Genomic DNA, 22,139 nt, shown 5'->3' with positions numbered 1-22,139 from the left:
AGAACCTCTGAGCGTTCGATGAAGACGCTCGTTCCAGGATGACGTATAATAGTCATAGGATATGCAGTCACGATATTGATAGTAAAAAGCTAAGGAACGTGTTTGTACGTACGTGGTGTGTTTGCTTTGCGTACGGCAGGCAGTACACCGTGCAGGGTACAAAATCTGTTAATCACAGACGTACAACGCGTAGTCACTCGGGGAATGAGGGGAATCCGATCTCGCCCTGCCGACGTTGGGCGAGCCAAACGCTGCTCTGTGTCAACTCGAACATGTCACAACAACCCCCCTCTTTTTTGCCCAACCAACTACGGTAGTCTCCGACGCTTCGCGAATCACTCTGGCCTGCTGACCAAGAGACAATTTCGTGTGCCTTTTTCTACGTCGTACGCCATCGACGACGACCTTTTCTCAAATTCACTAGGTAAAGCTCACTGATTGCTGCAACAGACAGACGTATTCTCAGATTGCAACGTTAGCTTACCTTACTCTTCCTCCTTCTCCTCCCAGTCACTTGCCAGTAGCAATCATAGTATTCGTTGCGATGCGTACCTTTCTGATTCTTACCGCAACGCTTGCGGTCCTAACGACAACCCAAGCTTGGACGCCAGCGTCTGCTTATCGGCGCAGTGTCAGCAGCTCGGCTGCTACCTCTTCGAGTACGGCCTTGGCCATGCAATCTAGACAAGCCTTTTTCCAGACGGCTGCGGCTGGTGTCGCGTCGGCGCTCTTGTTGGAACAGTCCGCTTGGGCAGACGAAACGGCAGTCAAGCTTCCCAGCGGCGTTTCGTACGTCGTCAAGAAACAAGGGAATGGCCCGCAGGCGGAAGTGGGTGAGCTTGTGGCGATTCGATTCGCCGCCTACGTGAACGATGGCCAGAACAAGCTGGACGATATTTTCGATACGCCTGAGCCTTATTACACACGAGTCGGTAGTGGTGGTCTCGTCAAGGGTGTGGAAGAAGTCTTGCCCATGATGCGTTTGGGAGATCGTTGGGTGTTGACCATTCCAGTAAGTTTTGCACCGAGATAAGTGTGATCATGTAAAGCCAAAACGATTTTTCGATGTCTCTGGGTTCACCATTCCTTCGCTCACACTCTTTTTTCATAAATCTCGATGCACTCGTTCCACCCTCGATGTTACCTTTTGCTAACGTCTTTGCCACAATAGGGTGATATGGCCTTTGGGAAAAAGGGACGTCCGTCCTCGGCGGGCAAACCGCGAATTCCGGGAGACGCAGTCATTACCTTTGATTTGGAAATGGTCGGTCTTCCGGGCAAGGAACAAGAGCTCATTGAACTCATTGGTGATGATTAAAGCGGGGAGTCAGACATTGCAATGAACAGCAGTGCTCGCTGGAACTCTTCAACTCGCCGTTACCAACACAAAGCTATCTAAACTACGTCACCACATCTTAGTACGATTTAACTCTCCAATCGCAATCCTTTCACTCTAAAAAGCTAAATGCAACTTGTGTGCGCGATTGTGTATTTTGGTGGTTTACTTGATTTTGCCTTCTTTAAAGACCACCCGTCGCCGAACTACCGGGTCGAATTTGATAAAGGCTAGCTTATTCGGCGTGTTGGTAACGTTCTTCCTTGTCGTGTAGAAAAATCCCGTACCGGCTGTTGAAATCAACTTGATAGCAATAGTCCGTCCCTTACCACGAGCCATGGAAATTACCACAGATGCGTGCATGTTTTCTGTCAGTTGCTAGGTCGTTGGCAATCTGCCCCGAGAGACTTGCCCGATGCGTGAGATCCTTGGATTGGCGTCCACTCAACTGCTGGTAATTGCTGTTGTGCTTTTCTGTGCCTATCAGAGGGAACCAGAAATGCTTGGATAGAATCCGAGAACGGAGAACTCAAACGTCTAAATTCAGGAAAGGTCCCTGTAGTTTGCTAGAGAAGCCGTTCCCCCTTTTGTAGTATGCTTGCTAGGTTACAGGGAGCCGTCGGCAATCCAAAAAACAAATACCGTGTATTATCAGCACGTTATTCCGAAATGTGCGGTATGCGGCAACGACGTACAGTCAGTGTCAAACCCGTTGGAGATTTCCTTCTCTGTCAGAGGACTTTTTACAGTTCATGTCGTGTCGTCTGTTTTCGGCGGTTCGTTACTTCCGGGTATCTTGAACGGCATTCGGAATATACAATGGGAGACCTGCGCTTTACGAAGCGAGTCGCATCATTCCATTGCCCTTACACCAAAAGTCTTGTTTGGGCTCCCGTGGTTGGCAAAAAGTGCGGTCGTTCTTGGTACTGGCTTTTGCTCTGGCCTGTTCCTGCATCACTGTTACTTCCAAATATCCACAGCACCCCGCTGCTTTTTGGAAAGAGGGACGAAACGCTTGGAAACTTTTCTAGGAGTTTCGGACGATCGAGATTCAACTTCCTACCGTAGACATTTGTTCTTCCCCGTTCTGCAGTAAATTGTCGTTGCTTGCTTGCTTTGTTTGACACGAGTGTCATCACGGCGTTCCTTGCATTAGCTACTTGCTTCCTTCGCCTGGGGTTCCTGGGAGAGAGACTTAGAGACTTGTGATCCGACAGCCAACACCCGTATTCGGTTTTTGCGGAAATGAGCAACTCATCGGATTCCCCGAGAAATGAGATTCCGTCAATGACGATTCCGTCCATACTAGACAATGCAATACTTGTGCCGAAGGAATCTGGAATTGAATTGTCTATTGATTCCGCTTTGCTCGCCGCACTCCGGCATCCCCGGGAACGAGTTGCCTTACTCCGTCTCGAACAAGCCTTGTGCGATTTTGTGACGGCGGAACCGGCATCTTTTGCATTGAATAATGCCAGTGATGACAACGAGACCAATGTCACTGCCAGTGGCAGTCCACTCGCGGGTTGGATGGAAGTTGGCGGGGCCTTCAATGCCCAAATTCTAAGGCCGCACTCGTCGCCCGAGTCTTCTGTCAAAGCTGGCGCCGCGCCCTGTCCACAAGGTAAACAAACTTCCTTCCAACGCTGTCTGGTTCACCGGTTGGCCGATCGGTTTTTGATTCAACGGCAGACCGGCTCTGTTCTGGACCAGTCGATTCGATTGATTCGGACGACGGAATCGAAACTCCCGTCTATTCTACTACAAGACTTGGAACCGTCCCAGTATGCTCTCGTCGACGATGAAGTACAGAACAACTTAGCATTTGACCAACAACGACAAGCTCCGGACACCAACGTTCAACCGATGCTACGAAAAGGCGCTAGCATGGATCTGAATAACGGAAAGCCGCGGAAAATGAAGATTATGAAGCGATCCGGCAAGGACGTTTTGCAGTCGCAATCTTCCATGGAATCCAGTTCATCTAACCATTTGAAATTGGGCAAGAACGGTCTAGGTGGAAATGTGAGCAGCTTGACAGAGAAGGAAAAAGCCTACGCTGAAGCGCGGGCGCGCATTTTTAGTACCGATAGTAACAGCAATCTTGCGGGTATGGCGGATGCCGAAAACGACGCCGCAAGCCCATCGGCGCAAGATTTGATCACACCCATGGCATCTTGCAACATAAGTTCGACTGCAGATAATGCGACCGCAAAGTCGAGTGCGTTACAAGCGGCGGCACCGACGTTTCGGCCTCAATCCTTGAACGGAACGTCCTTGGTACAAATTGAGCCGACCGGCACAAGCTCTGTCACAGCAAGCAAGGCCGTCTACCGCAATCGCATGGAGGAAGCAACAGATCCTGACTTTCGAAGAGGGCGCATCGTCTCCGGATATGGCAATCCAATTCTGTACCCAGCGAGCGCTGGAGATTGTACCATCGCGGTAACAGGTGAAATTGACCCGTATCTGGTCGCTCACAATCAGCAGCACTCCCAACACGTTCTAGCGCAGGCGGCATATTCCGCGAATCAAACTCACCCGATGGCCTCTTCGATTAGGCCTTCGGGGAATGGGATGCTTCCACTTACGCAGCCCACCATGTACACGGGTTATGCCTCCACTGTGATCCCCGCTAGTTCGGGACAGTACTACGACTACTACTCAACACCCTACCCCGCTACCGCATATTCCTATACACAGGGATCAACTCCTTCAACCTTGACACCATCGCCGTACCGATCAGCGTCAATGGAAAAATCGACCAGGAGCAGTACGTCAAAGATTGCCACGGCGTCGACACCGCGTACCGCCGCATCGCCGACATCCAGCTCATACCCACGATGACGAACAGAATCGCGTGCGCCGACACTACGGGTTTGTAGGAAGAGACTAAAAAACCTCTGTGAATGCTTTGTATCTATTAACCTTCCGTATCCAATTTTATCTGGATGTACGCGATCGTGCTGTATTCTCGCGGGGTTCGTATTGACTGGTTTTATATTGCGATTCTTTCAACAAAAAAAATGATACCCTGAGCAAACAATCTAGGTTGCTACTGATTGGGGCAGTCGGCAACCTTGGCTAGCTAGCGGCCATTTTGTCTTGGTAAAAGTTTGACTTCTTGTGCAGAACTGGAAAACGACTCGATATAATATATTTATTGCATATAGGTCGTAGGCGACTCTCTTATTAGAAGGGGACACATGGCATTACTCGCATCGTTTTGCTCCCTCAAAACAGGATCGTAGGAAGCCATCTGCGTTACCAGTGCAACTGCTCATTCCATGTGCAGGCTGAAAAGTGAATCGAACATACATCATCGGCTGCCGTAGTGAGTCCAGTAGAGACTTACTTTCCATCGTTAAGTTTTTCTCTGAAAGTCCACTCGTTCCGGTTTGAATTTTTTTTCGGACGTTGCGCGTTGTTGAACTTCCTGACAGGGAACATTGGAAATAGAGCCATACAAATCCGGATAAGTAGCACGATCGTTTTCGTGTTGGAAACACCATGTCCGCGATTTTCGATTTTTCTTCGCTCGTGACGGTATTGCTATTGCTTATTTGCACATGCACATATCTTCGAGAATTGCGGCCAGGTATTTTTGATGGTCCACCGCCCAAGGTCAGTTAGCGCACAGTCGAATTAAAATTGTTCACTGTCAGTGGAAACGATTCATTTTCAACGGCGTTTTATCTCAATCTCTTTGGCAATTTTTCGTTCCTTCCGTTATATTCTGCGAGCGCAGGTGGACACATCGGATCCTAACGCGGCTAAAGGACACAGTAAGGTAGCCGCACGGGAGGGCTTTTGGGGATTTTTGTGGAAGCTATCTCGCGTAGGCGAGCGATTGAGCCCGTATGTTGGAGCCGGGTGTGCACTCATGGCCGTTCACATTCTATTTTTCAAGTAGAAACGAGGAAGTATTGTATTATAGATTGACTCTTCTGTGACCCACGCGCCAAGATTCTGTTCTACTGTATATTTTTATATGGTTGCAGAGCTACGTTTTCGTAGCAACTAGCTAACGCTAGTGAATTCCTTCTATTCATTTGCGACCTCAATTCCACGCTAAAAAAGTGGTGCAGATTGAGGTGAGACAAAATTCAATGTGGCGCTATTGGTGGCTGTTGTGTGTGTCAGCCTTTTCAGTGTGAATGTGTTGGGAAGGTGATCATCAGATATGGGTTGGTGATAAGGTTCGGTACAATGAACCAGTAGTCCACAACGCTTGTAGTTGAATTCGCAGCCGCACCCTTCAAAACATTCTTCCTTGCGGAAGAACGCACCCAGGCCTCGCGGCTTAGGGACTGGTACGATTCGGACTTTCTCGTCTCTTCCTTTGATCGCCTCCACAGATCCACATTTACGATTCAAAACTAATGACAACTAGCCAAATCCAAGTAAAACGTACCTAGTCAGAGAGCGAGTGCAAGAAAGTAAGAGAGGCGAACGGAATCGTACTTTGTTGCTCCTTCGCTCGAAACAAGCAGAGTTTTCATTCCTTCATGGCTTCCTCGTCTTCTTCTGCGGGTGCCGCTTGTACGTATAAAACGTTGTTGCACCGTATTAATACGTCCCCCAAAAATCCGGCGAATTGACCATCGAGAAATTCTTCCGTAGCAGACAGTTGCAGATTCATGTACGCATCGGCAGCTGCCAATACACCTTGGTACTCCATGCCCCACTTGAGCTTGACTTTTACGGTTTTCCCCGTTAAATCGACCAAGAATGGCTTCGGATTTACTATGAATTGTGACTGAAAGTGTAATGGCGAAAGTAAGAAGAGACGAGGATTAGCAATGGTTATGCACGCAATCATTCGTAAGAGAAAAGAGCATTAAATGGTTGCGGATCGGCAACTAAGCACTCCTGGTTCTATTCACCACTGGCGTGTCTTACCATTACCCTTTTTGCTTCACGTGACGTATAAGAACGATTGCAACAATGAAGAAGGCTGTCTTTAACGTTTCGTCACTACCTGGAAAGCGAAGAACGATAACGACTCTCGTGCCATTGTGGATGGTGTTAGAGTGATGGTGGGGACGAGGCAGTTCGACGGACGGAAAATGCCGGTGCTTGACAGTGAAGCGGAACGTGCCGTTGGTTTTTTGGCCTGTCTCATGTCGGCGTACAGACATGCAGTACCGATAAGCTAGCAGTAAAGCGGTTTCGTACGGATTGAGGCAAAGGACAGACGTCAGCAGATCGCTCCTAGCACTAAGATTATTGTCCTCTCAAGATACTGCAAGGTTGGGTAGCCTTTGCGCTAGCTACCTAGTTGAGCCACGTTTGACGAAAGCTTATTTGACTGTGAACTCTAGAAGATACTTCTATTGGCCAGTGAGAGGCTTTCCTGAAACATGCGCTCATCTAACCTTCTTTAGGAACTGTTATTTTTATATGCCTGCAGTGGTCCACAACCAAATTTCTAGCTCACAATCCTCGTCGTTTTGTAAATATCTTGCTTCTCACCTGGCCCCGGTGTTGAATATAGGTAGGCGTTCACAGAAACCAATAGACCAATTGCCTCAAAATACTCAACTACCTTTCAAGCGGGGGTGATAAACAAACTATAGGGCGGAGCACCAGAGAAAGCCAACGCTATATTATCAAACAATCACAATTGGATGATACTCCAAGCGTTCTCGTAGGTCCTTCGAGTCTCCATCATTCCTACAACGGGTGTCGTTCGAGAACTTTGGCACGTCGACAAGCAAATGGTACATGCTAACTCCGGCCACCAGGAGGCTCATAAAGAGCAAGACGCCGAGGAGGACACCTAGAGCCACATCCACACGTCCCCACAATACCATGGCTAGGGTTACATTGACGGTCACGTCTGGAACGATCCCGAGGATGGTATCGTATACATGACACTCCTGAAGAGTGTTGCGATACAAGTAGTGCGTAACCGTAAACAGCGCAATGGAGTAATTGGCAATTCTCCATTGGACGACACCGCCGTGCGTCGATTGAAGATTCGGGTCGTTGGCAAAGGCGAGGCCGAACTGTACCAACAGTAGAACAGGTAGCACGTACCAGTAGGCTACGGATTCGCAACAGTGCTCGTTGCGGTTCTCGGAATCCTCGGGTTCGTCGGTCTGGAATGGAACGTAACAGAAATTAGAATCTTCCTCGTCCAAGTCCTCCTCGTGACAATCCTCGTACTGGACATTGTCGTAACTCTTGCTGCCGTCAACATCCAAGTGACGCTGCTTGGGTCGCGCTTTTGCCATTGTTGCGAAAGTAGTACTTGCAGTTGCGACACTTTGTGTAAACATGCGTGTTCCAATAGGAGCGCTATCCGAGCCTATTGCACGTGCGCAAGTAGCCCTTGGAGGTGGGAATACTCGCAAATTTGGCGAGAATGACACGAATACAAGTTTATTCTTTGCGGTGCAAGTCTGTGTGGGGAATGCAAACGCAAAGGCAAAGGTAGTCGAGGAGAGAGCTATCACAGTCGGCAAAACTCACAATCAGTCGGTAGATTAAAATCCGGTGGAGAAAGACTGACTGTTAACGTGTCCCTCAACAGGTAGGACCGCGATCCCACGGGGACGATGCTTTTCGTCGACCACACCGGCATAGCCCTCGCGGTATAATACGATTGCTTCTGTTATCAAAGAATCACTCACAATGGGCATATGTGAAGATTTTCGGCCACTTCGTGGGAACTGACTACCGCGCCAAGCAGTTGAAAATGTTACATTTTCAATCCCGGTCAATGTAGCAGTACCTTAGTCAGACATTGATAAAGAAATTCGCTTATTGGGGAACGATATCACTAGGTATGGAAGATGTCTCAATTTATAAAGGTATTGCACATATCGAATAAGGGGCTTACCGCGATAACGGTGGGCTAGCGGGATCGTGATACGAATTTTGGAGTCTCGCCTACATATTTTAGGGGGGGGTTCACCGTTTCCTTCCATCGGGTACACGTCCCAGATACGCGCCATGAAAACGTGACCAACATAGATTTCTTCCGTCTCTCACCAAAATACAGTCTTCATGCCTTCCGTGTTTTACTGTAAATGCCTTGATGGCCTTCGTTCCCTTGACAATGTACACTGATCGTCCCATTGAGAAATATTGTTCGAATTTGCCGTGTCAGGTATGCAGGCATCTCAAGGCAAAAGCGGGATCCCCGAGTTCGGAGGAATCGGATTGCCCCGTCTATTTCGGAACGCTTCAAAAAGCCTCGTGAAACTCGAGTGGAGATGCGGATTTTGCACTGGAACTCGCGATCTAAAGGTGGCCCTTGTTTCCGTTGGCATCCTGCGTACCGATGGGAAGGAATGGAGGACGGAGGGAGGGTGCTGAAAGCAATCACAGGCATTACATTTCACATCCGCAAGGTCCACCAGAGGTTTTCTTGTTTTTAGCGACCGGGATTTACTGCAAGATGTTCCTGCGTCTCTTCGCGTCAAACCGTGTGCTGACACATCGGCTCGATAGGCATATAGCCGCCATTCCATAACGGAGTGTAGGCAGTTTGTGAGAAAACTCCCTCTTTCTTGCAGAGGAGAATCCGCTTTCGCTGTTTAATCGCGCTTTCTTGTCGGTGCTGCTGGAAATCCGTTGCCGTGTGCGATAAGGGGTAGTGCAACGGCACCAGTCGGATGGAATCGAAAACGAATGATAGCGATTTTACATGGATGGCAATTTGGAAGTGACAGTGAGTGGACTCTTTCTTGAGAGTCCACATGACACGCATGGATGAATACAACACGAAAGGGGCTGGTAATTCGTTGGTACTGTTAATTGCCGTGAAACCCGTTTTGGAATGCCTAGTCTTGATATGATTCAGAAAAGAATGAAGCTCAATATTTTCATATTTATGAATATGCTTATTGATGTGCGATTTAAGATTATATAATAAAATACAATTAGGAAGGGTGTTTTGCAAGACGGAGCAGGCATAGGGGGCGTGGCGTAGGCGGAACGCAAATCGGGAATACGATCGTGATTCGAAGCTTTGCCTCTCCTGCCTTTGTCGATTGCGACGGATTGGGAAAGGACACCGTTCGAGCAAGTGTTACGCCAAAGCAATGTAGATGACCCTTAACACCATGATGACGGTACCTCGAGAGATTGTCTTGGAAGCCTACGCGTGCGAGAACGACGATGGCGACTACGACGAAGACGATGACGAGTATGCGGGAGTCGATGCGGAGAACGACAACAAGAACGTCAACGGTAGTCCCGAGGCGGCATGGAAACGTTGGGGTTTAAGTCACGTTCGATTGTACAATCGCCTGTCGCCCGCTATGGAAGATTCGTCGCTAGCTATGGAAAATTCGTCGCCAGCTATGGAAAATTCGTCGCCAGCTATGGAAAATTCGTCGCCAGCTATGGAAAATTCGTCGCCACACCAGTCGCTTCCTCTTCCTAAGAGGACGACAAGGACCGATGTGGAAGCTGCTGTACACGCTGCCAACAGAACTGCCAACGTATCCGCAATATCAATCAACGGCGGTGTCATTCTTAAAATAGACTCGGGCTCGTCCAAATCACTCCGCTCCCGCCAACGAGAGTGTAAATTATCCGGTGGGTGCAATCAGTGGCTAGGAATTGCGACGTGGAGTTTAGTATTGGCCCTCATTCAGTTCCAGTTCGACAAAGTTGCGGCAGACTCCGGGGTCGAACCGGAAGACTTCTACACCATCAGTACACTGGCATTTCGCGAATCGTTGTGGACGTATGGTGCCACTGTCAATATTTGTCGCAGCATAGCTTTCATGCTTCCGACCAATCTATACGTGGATTCCTGGGCTCCCGAATTCGGTCTCACTGCTGTACTCCTACTGGTGCTCACGGAACGACCCTTTACGTCCTACGTGGTCCTTCTTGTTGCCATGATTGCCTTGAACGTTTGTATTGCCGCTAGTTGCATTGGTTTTCTCGTCACGTCCGTGTATGGACCCGGTACGCAACTGGATCCACCCACAAGCGCCTTTGGTGACACAGGCATTCCTCCCGAAGAAATCTCCTCTCTGGAATCATCACTGGAACTCTTGTAGATACTATTTTTCCCAAGAACGACATGAACTTAATCTGTTGGACACACGAGTCACATCCGACTATAATTTTGTATTATTTCCACTACTCTATCCCGCGAGTGGCATAGCACGAGACGGAATAGTCTTGCGTGCGCTTGAGAGAAGGATGTCACACTCGGGAGGTACTCACAAAAGGCGGGATCGCATGGCGTTCAAAAGACCGGGCAAATCATCAATATGGACCCAATGTCCGGCTTTGGGTAGAGTGTGGTAACCAAACGTTCCGGCGTGCTCTTTCGCCATCGCCTGTAGCAAGGAAATTGTGTGGGGATAGGCGTGCCAGTCCGCGTTTTGGCCACCCCGGACTAGATCAATTTTACACCAGTGTTCGTGGACGGCCTCCTGGAGAAACCCCAAAAAGTCCTGTTCATCCATACTCTGTACGAGATTGTGCGCCACAGTGAGGTCAAAGCCAAAGTCGTGCGTCGAGGGATCGTAAGAACTCGCCAGCCACTGAGCCGTCGCGGTATCCAAACCGTGCGATTCGGTCAGTGCACGCTGGAGGTTGGGTCGAGTCCACGCCGATTTCTCCTCCCGGACCAATTGCGCTATCCGGAGAACGGATTCTACCTTGGTGTTGGTGAGGCCCGGAACGGTATCGAGCAGCCACACGTGCGATGGCCGGGGTTCCAACCGTGCGTGCACGTACTGCATGGCGACACGGCCGCCGAGGGAATGTCCCACGAAGGTAATGTTGGTGGTGCTCGTCAATTTGCCATTGGTAGATTGTGACACACCAACGTGTTGGAGTGTTTCTTGGATATCTCCGACGCAGTCATCCAAGGTTACGGGAACTCGATCCGTCTCTGTGCCACTCCCATACTCGTGGCATTCCTTCGATCGTCCGTGTCCGCGGAGGTCCACCAAAAGGCCCGGTGAGGTGTACAACGCGCATGTTTTTTGCGCCAACGTCTTGACGTTACGACTGTTCCCCAATAAGCCGTGCAAAAAGACGAGCACGGTACCAGTCAACGGCTGGCTGTCCAGACTGGGGCGTCCGATCCATTCGGTATGCAACACACTTTGTGGGGAACTCGTCGCGTGGAACAGCCGTCGATGAAGGATTCCGACGCGACGAGGCCGAATCAGTGACCGAAGAGAAGAATGCCAACGCGTTGTCATGGTGATAGCCTATTTGGTTGAGTACTTCTCTGGTCGTGCGGGGGTTTCAAGACTCCTCCTGGACACAAAGAATGAGAGCGAACACTTGCCACGGTATGATCACTACCCGTAAACTTTCCGCTTCTCTTCCGAACTCTTGTACTAGCTTCAAAAGGGTTCGAGATTTGGCTTCTTGGTATTGCAAGCACCGCGGGTGAAAGATATTTTTGTTGTTAGCGTAAAAACCTGATATGTTTTCTGGTCCCTGCGCTTCTCTCGTAATTAGCGAAGTTGATCATCTGTCTGATCATAAATAGTCAATTCTATACTTATGAGTTTTCACTTTTGTCGCGATCGCTATCGTCCGGCGTCCTTCGCTAATATGAGCTCACATTTCTCTGACCGGAAAGGGGGACATGCACAAGCAAGGGTCCCAAAGATTTTCAACAATGGTGACGATCAAGACGTTGATTGCCTTGTGGTTCCTGTCAAAATTCCTTATCGCCTCGGGAAAGGCCTGGGTACGAAGAATCTTCGCGTGTGGCGGATGAGCTTTGAATTGTCAAGCAGGCCCCCAGTCCTGCCTGCCTGTTGGTGAAACGTCACGGTACGTTGGCATGTACTAATGGACTGCGTCAGCAGCAAAAGGCCAAAGCTAACCATTTTGTAAGAAAAGTCATATTACTTTCCAAATGCTCAAGGCAGCTCCCATGTCGAGTTTGAACGGGAGCACGACAGTTGGGGGCTCTCCTGACTGCAAAAGCATGGGGTGGTTTGGGATCAGAGGATCAGATGAGCCAATGCGCCATAGAGCTGCGTTGCGAGGCTTTGAAAGATGCCATCTAGCTTTGCTGAATTGATGGCGCAGCTGCTTGTTTGTATCAGGTAGCTAAAATTAAACATGCATTCAAAAGTAGACGACCTATCAACAAGCAGTTCTGCGGAAACACTAATTAATGTAAAGACTAGTCTGAGTAAGCAAATAATTGACCTCTTTGACTACAATACCGCTCCGTGGCCGCAATTCGAATGTATTGGCAATTACGGGACGTTGTCTACCAGTCGTTGACAAAGCCTCTTATGTTAGAAGCCGCTGGCTGATTTCTAATTTACAATGTGTGTCATGCTGGCATCTGTCGGTTAGGATTTGTGCTCGGAAACGACTACTACTAAAACTGACAAAAAAAGACAAGTGAGTCCAGAATTTACCAGAGTCGATGGTAGTCAAACGCACAGATATTCAAGACTCAGGCACATGCAAGGATAGTATCAACAGTTGTTTTTCAGAGACTCTAGTCCGAAACCTTGGATCATCGCTGTCTTGAGGTAATTTATTTGCAAAAGTCTTCTTCCACAACGTACCTAATTGCCATCACTTCAATTCCGTCGTCTTTTCTTATTCCGTCGTGCCTGATTTCCGCCGGCTTGAGGTAGAGAGGGGGCAATAGATCGGTGATTGGAAGTGGTTCTCGTAGATAAAAACTTGCAAAATCGCTGCGTCTGCATAGGCTCGGCGAGAAGCTTCTGTAAACGTTCTTTGGCGAGTTGGCCCTCTCGAAGCCTACCCCGATCGCGCTTGTCCCCGCCAGCAAGACCCTCTTCAAAAACGTCCTCGTCAAGCTCAATTCCTGCCTCTTCTGCATTGTCTAAGAACCACTTATTCGACTGTTGTGTCTTTCGCTCTGTTTCTTCAGTCTCAACTACCTTGCATGCGAGATTGACGCGCTCCTGTGCCGCCTTGAACAAGCGACCATCAAGATTCACAGACTCGAACTTGGCTTGCAGCGATTCAACGATTTTCCCATGGATCCGATCCTCACTAGGTGCAACCAGAGACAGGCTCGACCCTACCGCGCCTGGACCCATTCCGCGCTACAACGAAAGAGAAAATATCATGAGCCACAACGTTAGTAGAAAACCCCAGTTCCAAAGGTGATGTTCAAAAGAAGGATAACTCAGACAGCCAAGGGAGTGCAGTATCAACATATGCTTGTTCAGAGACTCTAGTCCGAAACACATTTTATCTTCATCGTTCTTCTTTTTCGTACGCTGACAAACATAAGGAATACAGAACACGTACCGCAGTTCTACCTGATCGATGCACAAAGGAGTCCACTGTTCGTGCAACATCGTAATGAACTACACTCGCGACGGAAGGAATGTCCAAACCACGAGCTGCAACATCAGTGCATACAACGACAGTTCGTTCTTTGCCGTTCCTCAGAGATTCAATCGCCTTGAAGCGGGCACGCTGAGACAATGCAAACGAACGATTCATGTGAGACGAACTATTCAATAACCCCAATATATGTTTGAACAAAAGGTTTCATTGTGCTCAGAGATTGTTCACAAAAACCCCCATTTTGTGTTGCGACATGTTCGTATTTTACGAGATGCGGTAGTCGGGTGTCAAAATTTATCCTTCATTGCAAAACTGTGATTAACTGATATACGCATCTTTGTCTTACCTGTTGCATTTGGGCGTGCAGGACACGCACTTGTAGTCCAAGTGTCTGCATCGTGGCCCCAACACGTCTTACGGCCGCAATTGAGTTACAAAACACAAGACTAGGGCCGGAAGCACCTGCGTCGGTCGTCAATAGATATGCGTACAGGTGCGAGTCTTTGTGTCTTTGCGTGCACTTAATCTGCTGTAATGTAAGGCCTGGTGGCAGTCGAAACTGACCTGCCGGTCCAGCAGGTATAGCGTTCGCTTTTGATCTGTCGTCTGTTTGAGCTGTAATCGGTACAGATTTGGCCTTGTCTCGTTTATCCAAGTGGGATAAATCGACTACTTTCGTTGTTCCCTTGGCGCGAGACTTTTCCAAAATCTCAGCAATGGCGCCATCTACGTCTTTGTTGCTCCTCGCCCTCTTTTTCTTCTTGGACTGAAGCGCCGAACCCGACGAAGGTAGTGTAAGGGTAGCTGAGTAGACAAACGTTTGACGATACACGGGTGGTAGGCCAGGAAGTGAGATCGGGTCGGAGCCATCATCTGAACCCCCTTCAAAACCTTCCGCCTCAACATCTTCTTCGCCACTGCATATTTCCTCGACCACAGGCGGTCCTGACTTGCTTCCGTTCTTTACCTCTTCAATTTGCTGAAGAATGCTGGCGTTCAACATAGTCACCTTGGCTTCTCCTGGAATGCCAGGTAAACCGAAAAGACGATTTGTATCGCCATCTTCTTCTGTTATATCAGTGCCTTCCTCACCAAGCTCTTCCTCGTCGTCGTCGTCGTCCGTAGGATTGGCCTTCTGGACTGCATCCAAAATTCTTGCCAATTGCGGAAAACTGCCCTGCTGAATCATCCGATCGGCTTCGTCGATAATCAAAAAACGAACACGCGACAAATCGTTCAAATGAGCGTGTTCGCCACTCGAAAGCTAATAAATGCCAAGAATGAGCAGTAGAAACAGGAAAGGAGCATGAGAAAATATATTCGGACCGCAATCATTTTCAGCAGAATTCGCATAAAGGATAGATGGTTTGCCAAAAGAGCGAGTCTCAGACTGACGTGCAAATTGTCGATAAATGTGTCTCTCAAAGAAGAACGCTTGCTGCGCAAACTCAGACTAATTTCTAGGCGAATGTTTCTTCTTAGACCCGCGTCGGCACCGACATCCACGCGAGCATCGATAGACGAGTGCATGCGCAGAAAAGCAGACACTAAACGTTTGGGTACGTACCAGTTCCCAAAGTCGTCCTGGAGTGGCAACAAGAATCGGGGGACGAGAGGCCAGTACACGAGATTGCTTAGCGTGAGCCAGTCCGCCTACCAGCACACCACACCCTGAATTCTTCTTAATGCTGCTACTCAACAACGAAACGGCTTCGCGATGAATTTGCAAGGCCAACTCCCTTGTCGGTGTTACTATGAGAGCCTGCAATGAATCATCCTTTGTTGCTTCATCATTGATATGCATACTCTCCTGCTTCTGCAGTAAGAATTGTGCAACGGGTAGCAAAAAGGCTAGAGTCTTTCCCGATCCGGTGGGGGCGGCGCCCACTACATTTCGTCGTCCAAGAATCGCGGCCGGTAAAGTTGCGGCTTGGATCGGCGTGGGTGTCCAGAAGGATTGGAGAACTAGCGCCTCACAGATAGCTAGATCCAATGACACCCCACCCGTCTGCATCAGCCAAGCGTCCTGCATAGCTTGAGCTTGCTGTTGGGAACGTTGCCGACCTTGGCTACCTTCCGCAACACTTCTGCCTGTATCAGACTGCTGATCGTCCTCTAGCGCTTTGCTTGATATTTTTCCGTTCCGTGCTGTGGTTAGATCAACAGGGCCTGATTTTGAATGTTTACAAGTTTCGACTGTGCGACCGGCTGTCGCCGAGGGTTCGGTGGATCTCGTCTCACTGGGAGCACAATTGGGATTTTGGCTCGCGGTATCACCTTGCTTTTTCGTCTTCTTGGACTTATTTCTTGCCGGAGTTTCTTGTTTCCTTACTGTCTGCACGTTTTTGTCCACATTGTTTGTAGTAACATCGGGAGAATTCACAACAAGCAGACGGGTTATAGACGAGGGGTCGCTCCCTTCGCTGTGTGGAGTTGTGATCATCCGGTATTGATCCCCAGAAATGACCTCCAGGCCGTAAAACATGCCAACCCCCTCGCCAGGCTCAGCCTCAAGGTCACGACTGGCGCGATGGGCGAAAGAATCGTCGTCGTAATGGTTACTGGCCATCGCATCACCATTGTCGCTTGTCACGTCTACACTTCCAGCAGGAACGACATCGCCGATTGTCACCTCAACAGGCTTCCAACCAAAAGACGGCGCTGCTGGACGAGAACGTTTGCGGCCTTTCCTGCCACTTCCACTCACGATAGCAGACGTCATGAAGCAATCAATCCAGATTGTTTGTATTGTATTCACGGTCAAGGCTAACTATGGTGGAGAGTAATTTTTGCCAAGTGAAAGTAGTCGAGAAAAGCACCTAACAGAACAGTAAATTACTTTTTGTTGGAACAAGTGTAGCCGTGCTTTTTGCGTGGTGCTCATGGCAGATGCCGTCTATCCTTCGTCAGGGTAGATAAACTGGGGAAGCGCCACCCTTTGCGTCGTATACGTGATACGAGACATTTCACGGGAACCAAACCGCGACCAAGCGCCGAATCGGTCGCTCAGTTTCCGCATGACAGCATGACTCCGTTACAGTTAGTCAACAGGTAGCAGCAACGAACATGAGCAGCCAGTTTTCGCCGACGCCCAGCAACAATTTAGTTGTGCTCCTTGTTCTTACGCTAGAGAAGCATCGAGAGGGCGTGTGGATTACGCGACTAGTAGAAGAACTTCATTCTCTGACGGAAAGCAAAGTGAGCGACGGAAGGGAAATCCAAGTACAGGTTCAGGATGTGGAGCGTATCCTACACTGCCAGCCGCCACCATCGGAGGGAAATTTCGGAGCACTCTTTATCAAAAATGATGTCGGTACTGATCCTGTCCTCTGTCAATATGATGGTATCATAAATCGAGTATCGGATGCAGCTGATCCTACTCTTGTAAAGCGCACGTTGGCTTTGCTGCAGACTGCCGTTCTGTTGGGGATTCCGGTATTTAACGGCCCCACATCCTATAGTCTTGCTGTCAATAAGTGGTGCCATCATGTGCTTTTTCGAAAAGCAGGCCTTGCCACTCCTCCAACGGTTGTGTGGACACCGATGGCTCATCCCAAAGAAGGACTTCTCACCTTCGAAGATGCGACAAAATTGGTGAGGCACCCGTCACGTGACCTTCAGTCATTGTCTGCGGAAGCAGTACCAGGAATCAGGACCACACCGGCAGCAGAGTCATATCTGATTAAACCAAATGCGGGAGGATTCGGAGCTGGTATTGTAAAACTTGACGGGGATACTCAAAACTACAACGACCGAAGTACCGTTCCACCCGCTCCCGCTGGAGAGGATCCGACCCGCCTTGTACAAGCCTACCTCGCACCACAAGACGGCTGCATATATCGAGTCTGGTTTTTGTGTGGACGTATTCAATGTGCGGCATCCCGGAAGGTAGGCCAAGACGAAGAGAATGGCGCAGTTGAAAGTATGGAGAGTGAGTTTACAACGGGTTGTGTCGGAATCACTGCAACTTGTATACGTCCTAGTACTGTATACAATGCTAAGTCTGATACGCGGTTGCCATTGGTTCATGTATCGCCATTACCTCACTTTAAGCCTTGGGAAGTTCCTTTGGAAATTCAAGACGAAATTCAGACGTTGTTACGTTTTGTTCCAGATGCTCATGCCGGGTCGGTCGAGTTTCTAATTTTCAACGATTTGCGGTATTACTTCGATTTCAATATGCTTTCTACTTTACCCACTGTCGCTTCTGATGAGACCAATGATGATAGTGGGAATGCCAATACTAAGGGGTGGCCGAGAGGTTTTAATCCGTGGAAGGAGCTTGCCAAGGCAGTCCAGGACGTGATCTTGTGCAGATGACTGATCTTTTCGAAGCGAAAGTCTGTGGTCTATTTGCGTCTACCGGCGCTCTTAAATTACCACAGAGTGAAATCATGCGAGAAATGACTTAAGATCGGATTTGCTGGGAAAGTTCGTCGGCATCACTTTCATGCCTAGCCTTGGTGGAGGGTTCCTTCCAATCCACCAGTAGCCGGAAATAAAAAATATTAAAATCGTTTCTTTAAACGTTATCATTAGGCCTGAGTGAGAGTTCTGGTGATCAGTTTCCACTAAACTACAGAGGAAGAGGATCCGGAAGCAGTTGCCGAACTAAGCACCAGCTAAGGTATGGTCTAGGTTCGTTATTGGGTTCTCGGTCAAGAAATAGAAACATGACCCGGATTTGAATCACTTGCGGGTCTGACTGTGAATCCTTCACGACGTTGCCCGGCAACCATGGGAACAAGCATCACAAACGAGTTACGGTTATTGTCACAATAGTGGGGATCGCAGTGAAACCATGACGGCGAGTGCCTCATCGATATCGCCATCGCCACCGCCACCGCCCTTACCACCTGCATGGCTTATGAAGGAAGCAAAAAGTCAGCCGGGATCGTATTATTATTACAATCTCGAAACGGGCGAATGTACTTGGGAGGAACCCTTTCGTGTCAAGCTTCCAATGGCCAATGTAGCAGAACCCCCCAATTTCGGTTTGAATAACCTCTCATCGGCAACTGAATCTACCACTAGTGGTAAAAAAAGAACATCCGTTGAAATCAAAGCAGTAAAGATTGAGGATAAAAGCGACCGAGATAGCATTAGTCAGAAACGACCAAAGGCTGTCGAGACGAATTCTAATACAGTGTCTTCTGATACAACTGCTTCCATGGATAAGCCCACACACGTTCGCGCTTTGCATATCTTGCGTAAACACAAAGACAGTAAGCGACCGAGTTCTTGGCGTGTACCGAAGATCACTATTTCACGCGAACAAGCTCGCGAAGAATTGCAGGGTCTACTCGAAATCTTACAAGAAGAAGCGCACGATATGGGTTCGCTTAAGGCAACCTTTGAAGAACTGGCGAAGGAGGAGTCAGATTGCAGTTCCGCTAAACGGGGTGGGGATCTAGGAGTTTTCGGACGCGGGAAGATGCGGCCAGAATTTGAGCATGCGGCATTCGCCTTGGACGTCGGCCAGTTGAGTGGGCTCATCGATACCTCCTCTGGTGTCCACATTATTCTTCGGACAGAATAGTTAACAGTTCTCCAATCCAGACCTCGTTCTTTAATGGATCCTGTTGCTACTCGCATTGCATAAATTGTCTGTTAGCACGTATATTACCATGCCCATTCCTCTCCCCGAGACTAATCTGAAATCATTGCCTCGTCTCAAACTGTCATTGCTATCTCGCGGACATGGAGGGGAACACTACACAGTATGTGAGTGTTCTCTATAACGTCGTAGCTCTTGTTGCCTTATGCAAATTGACTGAAATTTCTATTTATACTCGCACCACAATATCCAGTTGGAGGAAGGGGCTGGACACATGCACAACCAATCGTTGTCGACTTTGCTAGCAGCTGCGAGTCCATTCTTTGTTAGGTGTTGCTAGCTGGAAGTGTCCCAGGCCGATGTGATGGTCTGACCTTGACGAGGGTTTTTGAAATGTGTACATTTGCTATAGCAAGAAAAATCACTGGCGTGTTTTTGGGAACTTCCGCCAGCCCACCGACAGGGAGGCGGCAGCATGAGGGTATTTTTAGAGGGCGTGAGCCTCATTTATCACAGGGACTAGTAGAGATGAGAATCGCTGTCGCCCGGTATTGAAGGTTGAAGGGACAATACTAGAGATCGGAATCAGCAGTAAATCTGGGTAAATGTAAAGGAACAGAATTGCCTATCGGCATAAAGAATACTTAATAATGTGGTCATTTCATCGCACAGGACAATGACTCTTTGCCTCTCGTCACTTTTTGCGATGCATCGCACCTACCGTACACAGATCCATCACACGACAGACTACTTCTTGCAGGATTCATCAATGCTATTTTGCGCTTTGTTACTCAATTGACAGATAATCCTCAACAGCGCAGCACTTTGATGGACGAAGAGATTGGAAGACGGGAGCTAGACTGGGGAGCAGAGGAGGCGGCCAACGGAATCGTAGCATCTTCAAGGTTTCCGTAGATTCCTCATCGTAGAGGCTGCCGGACTCTGTTGATAGTCGCCGTTGTCATGGGTGCTGTGTTCGTTATAGTTCCAAGTTTTACTTTCGTCAATCGCGACAGAGACGATGCCGAAGCTTATACTGAAAGCGTTTCTCTCCCTGGTTCCGTTTCGTCAACTCCGTCCCCAAGTGACAAAGATCAGGAGCATGAAGTGACAATGCCCGTCACGCCTTTTTCCTTTATACCCAATTTACCGCTGGCAATAAGTCGTTTCCAGCCATCACCTTCACCAACGACAGCGATCCCCGAGGGATCCGTAACACCGCAGAACAATCCCTGGCATCAATCACAAGCACCGACAACGCACAACCCGACAGCAGAACCGAACAAGGAGCTTCCTACAATCCCGGCCACCATAGAGCCTGCATTATCATCATCTGTTACACCTGCTTCGTTGACAGCGACGCCAAGTACATCACCTACGTTTGTGCCTTCGACAGCTTATGTTCACGAAGTTGTCTCACGCCTGAGCCGGCAGACATTCAAAGAAAACATTGAAACGCTTTCGAACTTTGGAGACCGAATACAAGGTTCCACGAGCTACAACAATGCTGCTAATTGGGTAAAATTGCAGCTGCAAGACTATGGATACACTGTTCAAGAGCACACCTACACGTACCGTGGATCACCGCGCACAAATATTTTTGTTACCAAAGTAGGGTCTTCGCAGCCGGATCAAATGTACATTGTGTCGGCGCATTTGGATGGCCGCGGCGGTGGTGGGGCAGCCAATGACAACGGTTCGGGCTGCTCGCTTGTACTAGAACTGGCGCGTGTCTTGGTGGCTAGAAGTGTCCAGCTCGATGTCTCGGTTCGTTTCATCTTTTGGAATAACGAAGAGACTGGTCTCAACGGCGCCCATGCGTATGTAGCTGATCGTTTGCCTTTGCAAGGAATTGCTGTACCATCAGGCGCAAACGTTTATCCGGAGCCAACATGGCTCGGTGTAATAACTCACGATCAAATCCTTTTCGACCATGGACTTCCCGTTGAACCCAATCAATCCCCTACCGCCGACGTGGATATCGAATACCAAGCTAACTCGGTATTTGCCCTACAATCGCGTGCTCTTGCTATTTCATTGAAGTCAGGCAACAATCAGTTTGCCTCAGACTATCCATCACAAGTTAGCAGCGATATGTGTTGCACTGACTCGGTGCCCTTCCAAGATTTGGCACCTTCTGTCAGTATTCGAGAAAACCAGCGGCGGGCAGAGATAGGGAATGGATCCCAGCCGCATTGGCACCAGCCAACTGACCTGTACACGACCTTTGACGAACTAGATTTTCTGTTTGGTTTCAACATTGTGCAGACGACGACTGGAACAATCTGCCAATTGGCTCGTTTACATGGAATATGAATGAGAATCATGTCTTACTTTTCAGGCTAGTCTACCTACCAATTTACAGTTACAGTTCAGGGAGCTTGTGTATAATTGACGGTGAGGTGTAAAATTTGTTGTGATTCCCGTGTCTTCTCCTGTTGTAATGCCCACGCCTTCTCCTGTCGCAATTCCCACTGCTAGGGGACCCAGCGTGGGGGAGCTGTGGGAATCAGATGTCCAAAGAGTGCCTTTGTTGGCAGAATAGGCAAGCCTTTTTGCCCCATAAAGTCTCAAGTGTTATCAGAAGATTTACAGTCATCACTACTGTAAATGTGGAACAACAGTCCTATGATGCAAATTATATCATGATATGCACGAGCAGACCCATTCTTCTCAAACGGACAGAAGTCAGGCTCTGGACATGGGGGGGGGGGGGGGTTCTTCCTCGCAAAACAACCGCCGGGAATACCATACTGCACTGCTTGGGAATGTTGGCACCTTGAGGAATCTCTCTACAGCAAGACAGTAGAGATTTGATTGGCTTACAACATCGTAAAAGACAAATAGAAATCATTCTTGGCGACCATTTTGCTGATGCAAGTTCAACCTGCCAATGTGAATGTTATCTGTGCTCAGGGTCAACCCTTTGTGATGATTTTACTGTACAAGATTAACGGA

The 22,139-nt window shown here is 48.7% G+C and overlaps 12 protein-coding genes across 12 annotated transcripts; 7 read left to right on the top strand and 5 right to left on the bottom strand.

Annotated features, from left to right (window-relative positions):
- Positions 1-781: 781 nt before the first annotated feature.
- PHATRDRAFT_12411 (predicted protein) lies at positions 782-1,318 on the top strand (the record flags this gene model as incomplete). The annotated part of the gene is made up of 2 exons (XM_002180131.1): positions 782-1,012; positions 1,172-1,318. Coding segments are annotated over 2 exons (378 nt in total), but the record flags the coding sequence as incomplete, so codon positions are not given.
- Positions 1,319-1,501: 183 nt separating this feature from the next.
- Positions 1,502-1,675, bottom strand: PHATRDRAFT_12292 (predicted protein; the record flags this gene model as incomplete). The annotated part of the gene is made up of 1 exon (XM_002179930.1): positions 1,502-1,675. The coding sequence occupies one exon, from the start codon at positions 1,673-1,675 to the stop codon at positions 1,502-1,504; it is 174 nt and encodes a 57-aa protein (XP_002179966.1).
- A 545-nt stretch (positions 1,676-2,220) lies between these two features.
- Positions 2,221-4,183, top strand: PHATRDRAFT_45731 (predicted protein; the record flags this gene model as incomplete). Its single annotated transcript, XM_002180130.1, has 1 exon — positions 2,221-4,183. The coding sequence occupies exon 1, from the start codon at positions 2,582-2,584 to the stop codon at positions 4,181-4,183; it is 1,602 nt and encodes a 533-aa protein (XP_002180166.1). The 5' UTR covers positions 2,221-2,581.
- A 663-nt stretch (positions 4,184-4,846) lies between these two features.
- Positions 4,847-5,249, top strand: PHATRDRAFT_12535 (predicted protein; the record flags this gene model as incomplete). The annotated part of the gene is made up of 2 exons (XM_002180129.1): positions 4,847-4,946; positions 5,131-5,249. 2 exons carry the CDS (start codon positions 4,847-4,849, stop codon positions 5,247-5,249), a joined length of 219 nt encoding a protein of 72 aa, XP_002180165.1.
- A 165-nt stretch (positions 5,250-5,414) lies between these two features.
- On the bottom strand, positions 5,415-6,345 carry PHATRDRAFT_20167 (predicted protein). Its single transcript, XM_002179929.1, has 2 exons — positions 6,239-6,345; positions 5,415-6,095 (listed from the first exon to the last, which is right to left on the bottom strand). The coding sequence occupies exons 1-2, from the start codon at positions 6,239-6,241 to the stop codon at positions 5,835-5,837; spliced, it is 264 nt and encodes an 87-aa protein (XP_002179965.1). The 5' UTR covers positions 6,242-6,345; the 3' UTR covers positions 5,415-5,834.
- Positions 6,346-6,948: 603 nt separating this feature from the next.
- On the bottom strand, positions 6,949-7,971 carry PHATRDRAFT_45729 (predicted protein; the record flags this gene model as incomplete). The annotated part of the gene is made up of 2 exons (XM_002179928.1): positions 7,814-7,971; positions 6,949-7,649 (listed from the first exon to the last, which is right to left on the bottom strand). Exons 1-2 carry the CDS (start codon positions 7,923-7,925, stop codon positions 6,949-6,951), a joined length of 813 nt encoding a protein of 270 aa, XP_002179964.1. The 5' UTR covers positions 7,926-7,971.
- A 1,440-nt stretch (positions 7,972-9,411) lies between these two features.
- On the top strand, positions 9,412-10,362 carry PHATRDRAFT_35498 (predicted protein; the record flags this gene model as incomplete). The annotated part of the gene is made up of 1 exon (XM_002180128.1): positions 9,412-10,362. One exon carries the CDS (start codon positions 9,412-9,414, stop codon positions 10,360-10,362), a length of 951 nt encoding a protein of 316 aa, XP_002180164.1.
- A 165-nt stretch (positions 10,363-10,527) lies between these two features.
- PHATRDRAFT_45728 (predicted protein) lies at positions 10,528-11,581 on the bottom strand (the record flags this gene model as incomplete). Its single annotated transcript, XM_002179927.1, has 1 exon — positions 10,528-11,581. The coding sequence occupies exon 1, from the start codon at positions 11,521-11,523 to the stop codon at positions 10,528-10,530; it is 996 nt and encodes a 331-aa protein (XP_002179963.1). The 5' UTR covers positions 11,524-11,581.
- Positions 11,582-12,447: 866 nt separating this feature from the next.
- On the bottom strand, positions 12,448-16,440 carry PHATRDRAFT_45727 (predicted protein). Its single transcript, XM_002179926.1, has 6 exons — positions 15,236-16,440; positions 15,020-15,171; positions 13,971-14,888; positions 13,583-13,753; positions 12,869-13,374; positions 12,448-12,681 (listed from the first exon to the last, which is right to left on the bottom strand). The coding sequence occupies exons 1-5, from the start codon at positions 16,344-16,346 to the stop codon at positions 12,880-12,882; spliced, it is 2,847 nt and encodes a 948-aa protein (XP_002179962.1). The 5' UTR covers positions 16,347-16,440; the 3' UTR covers positions 12,448-12,681; positions 12,869-12,879.
- A 250-nt stretch (positions 16,441-16,690) lies between these two features.
- Positions 16,691-17,944, top strand: PHATRDRAFT_45726 (predicted protein; the record flags this gene model as incomplete). Its single annotated transcript, XM_002180127.1, has 1 exon — positions 16,691-17,944. One exon carries the CDS (start codon positions 16,691-16,693, stop codon positions 17,942-17,944), a length of 1,254 nt encoding a protein of 417 aa, XP_002180163.1.
- Positions 17,945-18,473: 529 nt separating this feature from the next.
- On the top strand, positions 18,474-19,218 carry PHATRDRAFT_27286 (predicted protein). Its single transcript, XM_002180126.1, has 2 exons — positions 18,474-18,575; positions 18,756-19,218. Exons 1-2 carry the CDS (start codon positions 18,492-18,494, stop codon positions 19,161-19,163), a joined length of 492 nt encoding a protein of 163 aa, XP_002180162.1. The 5' UTR covers positions 18,474-18,491; the 3' UTR covers positions 19,164-19,218.
- A 926-nt stretch (positions 19,219-20,144) lies between these two features.
- Positions 20,145-21,497, top strand: PHATRDRAFT_35493 (predicted protein; the record flags this gene model as incomplete). The annotated part of the gene is made up of 1 exon (XM_002180125.1): positions 20,145-21,497. One exon carries the CDS (start codon positions 20,145-20,147, stop codon positions 21,495-21,497), a length of 1,353 nt encoding a protein of 450 aa, XP_002180161.1.
- Between the last annotated feature and the right edge of the window lie 642 nt (positions 21,498-22,139).

This window comes from Phaeodactylum tricornutum, chromosome 8, assembly GCF_000150955.2.
Source record: "Phaeodactylum tricornutum CCAP 1055/1 chromosome 8, whole genome shotgun sequence".
Lineage (NCBI taxonomy): Eukaryota > Bacillariophyta > Bacillariophyceae > Surirellales > Neidiaceae > Phaeodactylum > Phaeodactylum tricornutum.
This window is presented reverse-complemented; position numbering and strand designations above follow the sequence as displayed.

Bases quoted from the DNA above. Each gene is read 5' to 3' on its own strand.
- PHATRDRAFT_45727 (XM_002179926.1), bottom strand. From the start codon at position 16,346: ATGACGTCTGCTATCGTGAGTGGAAGTGGCAGGAAAGGCCGCAAACGT. The intron at 15,172-15,235 runs GTCCCCCGATTC...CCAAACGTTTAG, and splicing joins ATCTCGTGTACTGGCCTCTC to TGTCTGCTTTTCTGCGCATG. The intron at 14,889-15,019 runs GTCAGTCTGAGA...GGCATTTATTAG, and splicing joins CATTTATCGACAATTTGCAC to CTTTCGAGTGGCGAACACGC.
- PHATRDRAFT_27286 (XM_002180126.1), top strand. From the start codon at position 18,492: ATGAAGGAAGCAAAAAGTCAGCCGGGATCGTATTATTATTACAATCTC. The intron at 18,576-18,755 runs GTCAAGCTTCCA...AAGGCTGTCGAG, and splicing joins CTTGGGAGGAACCCTTTCGT to ACGAATTCTAATACAGTGTC.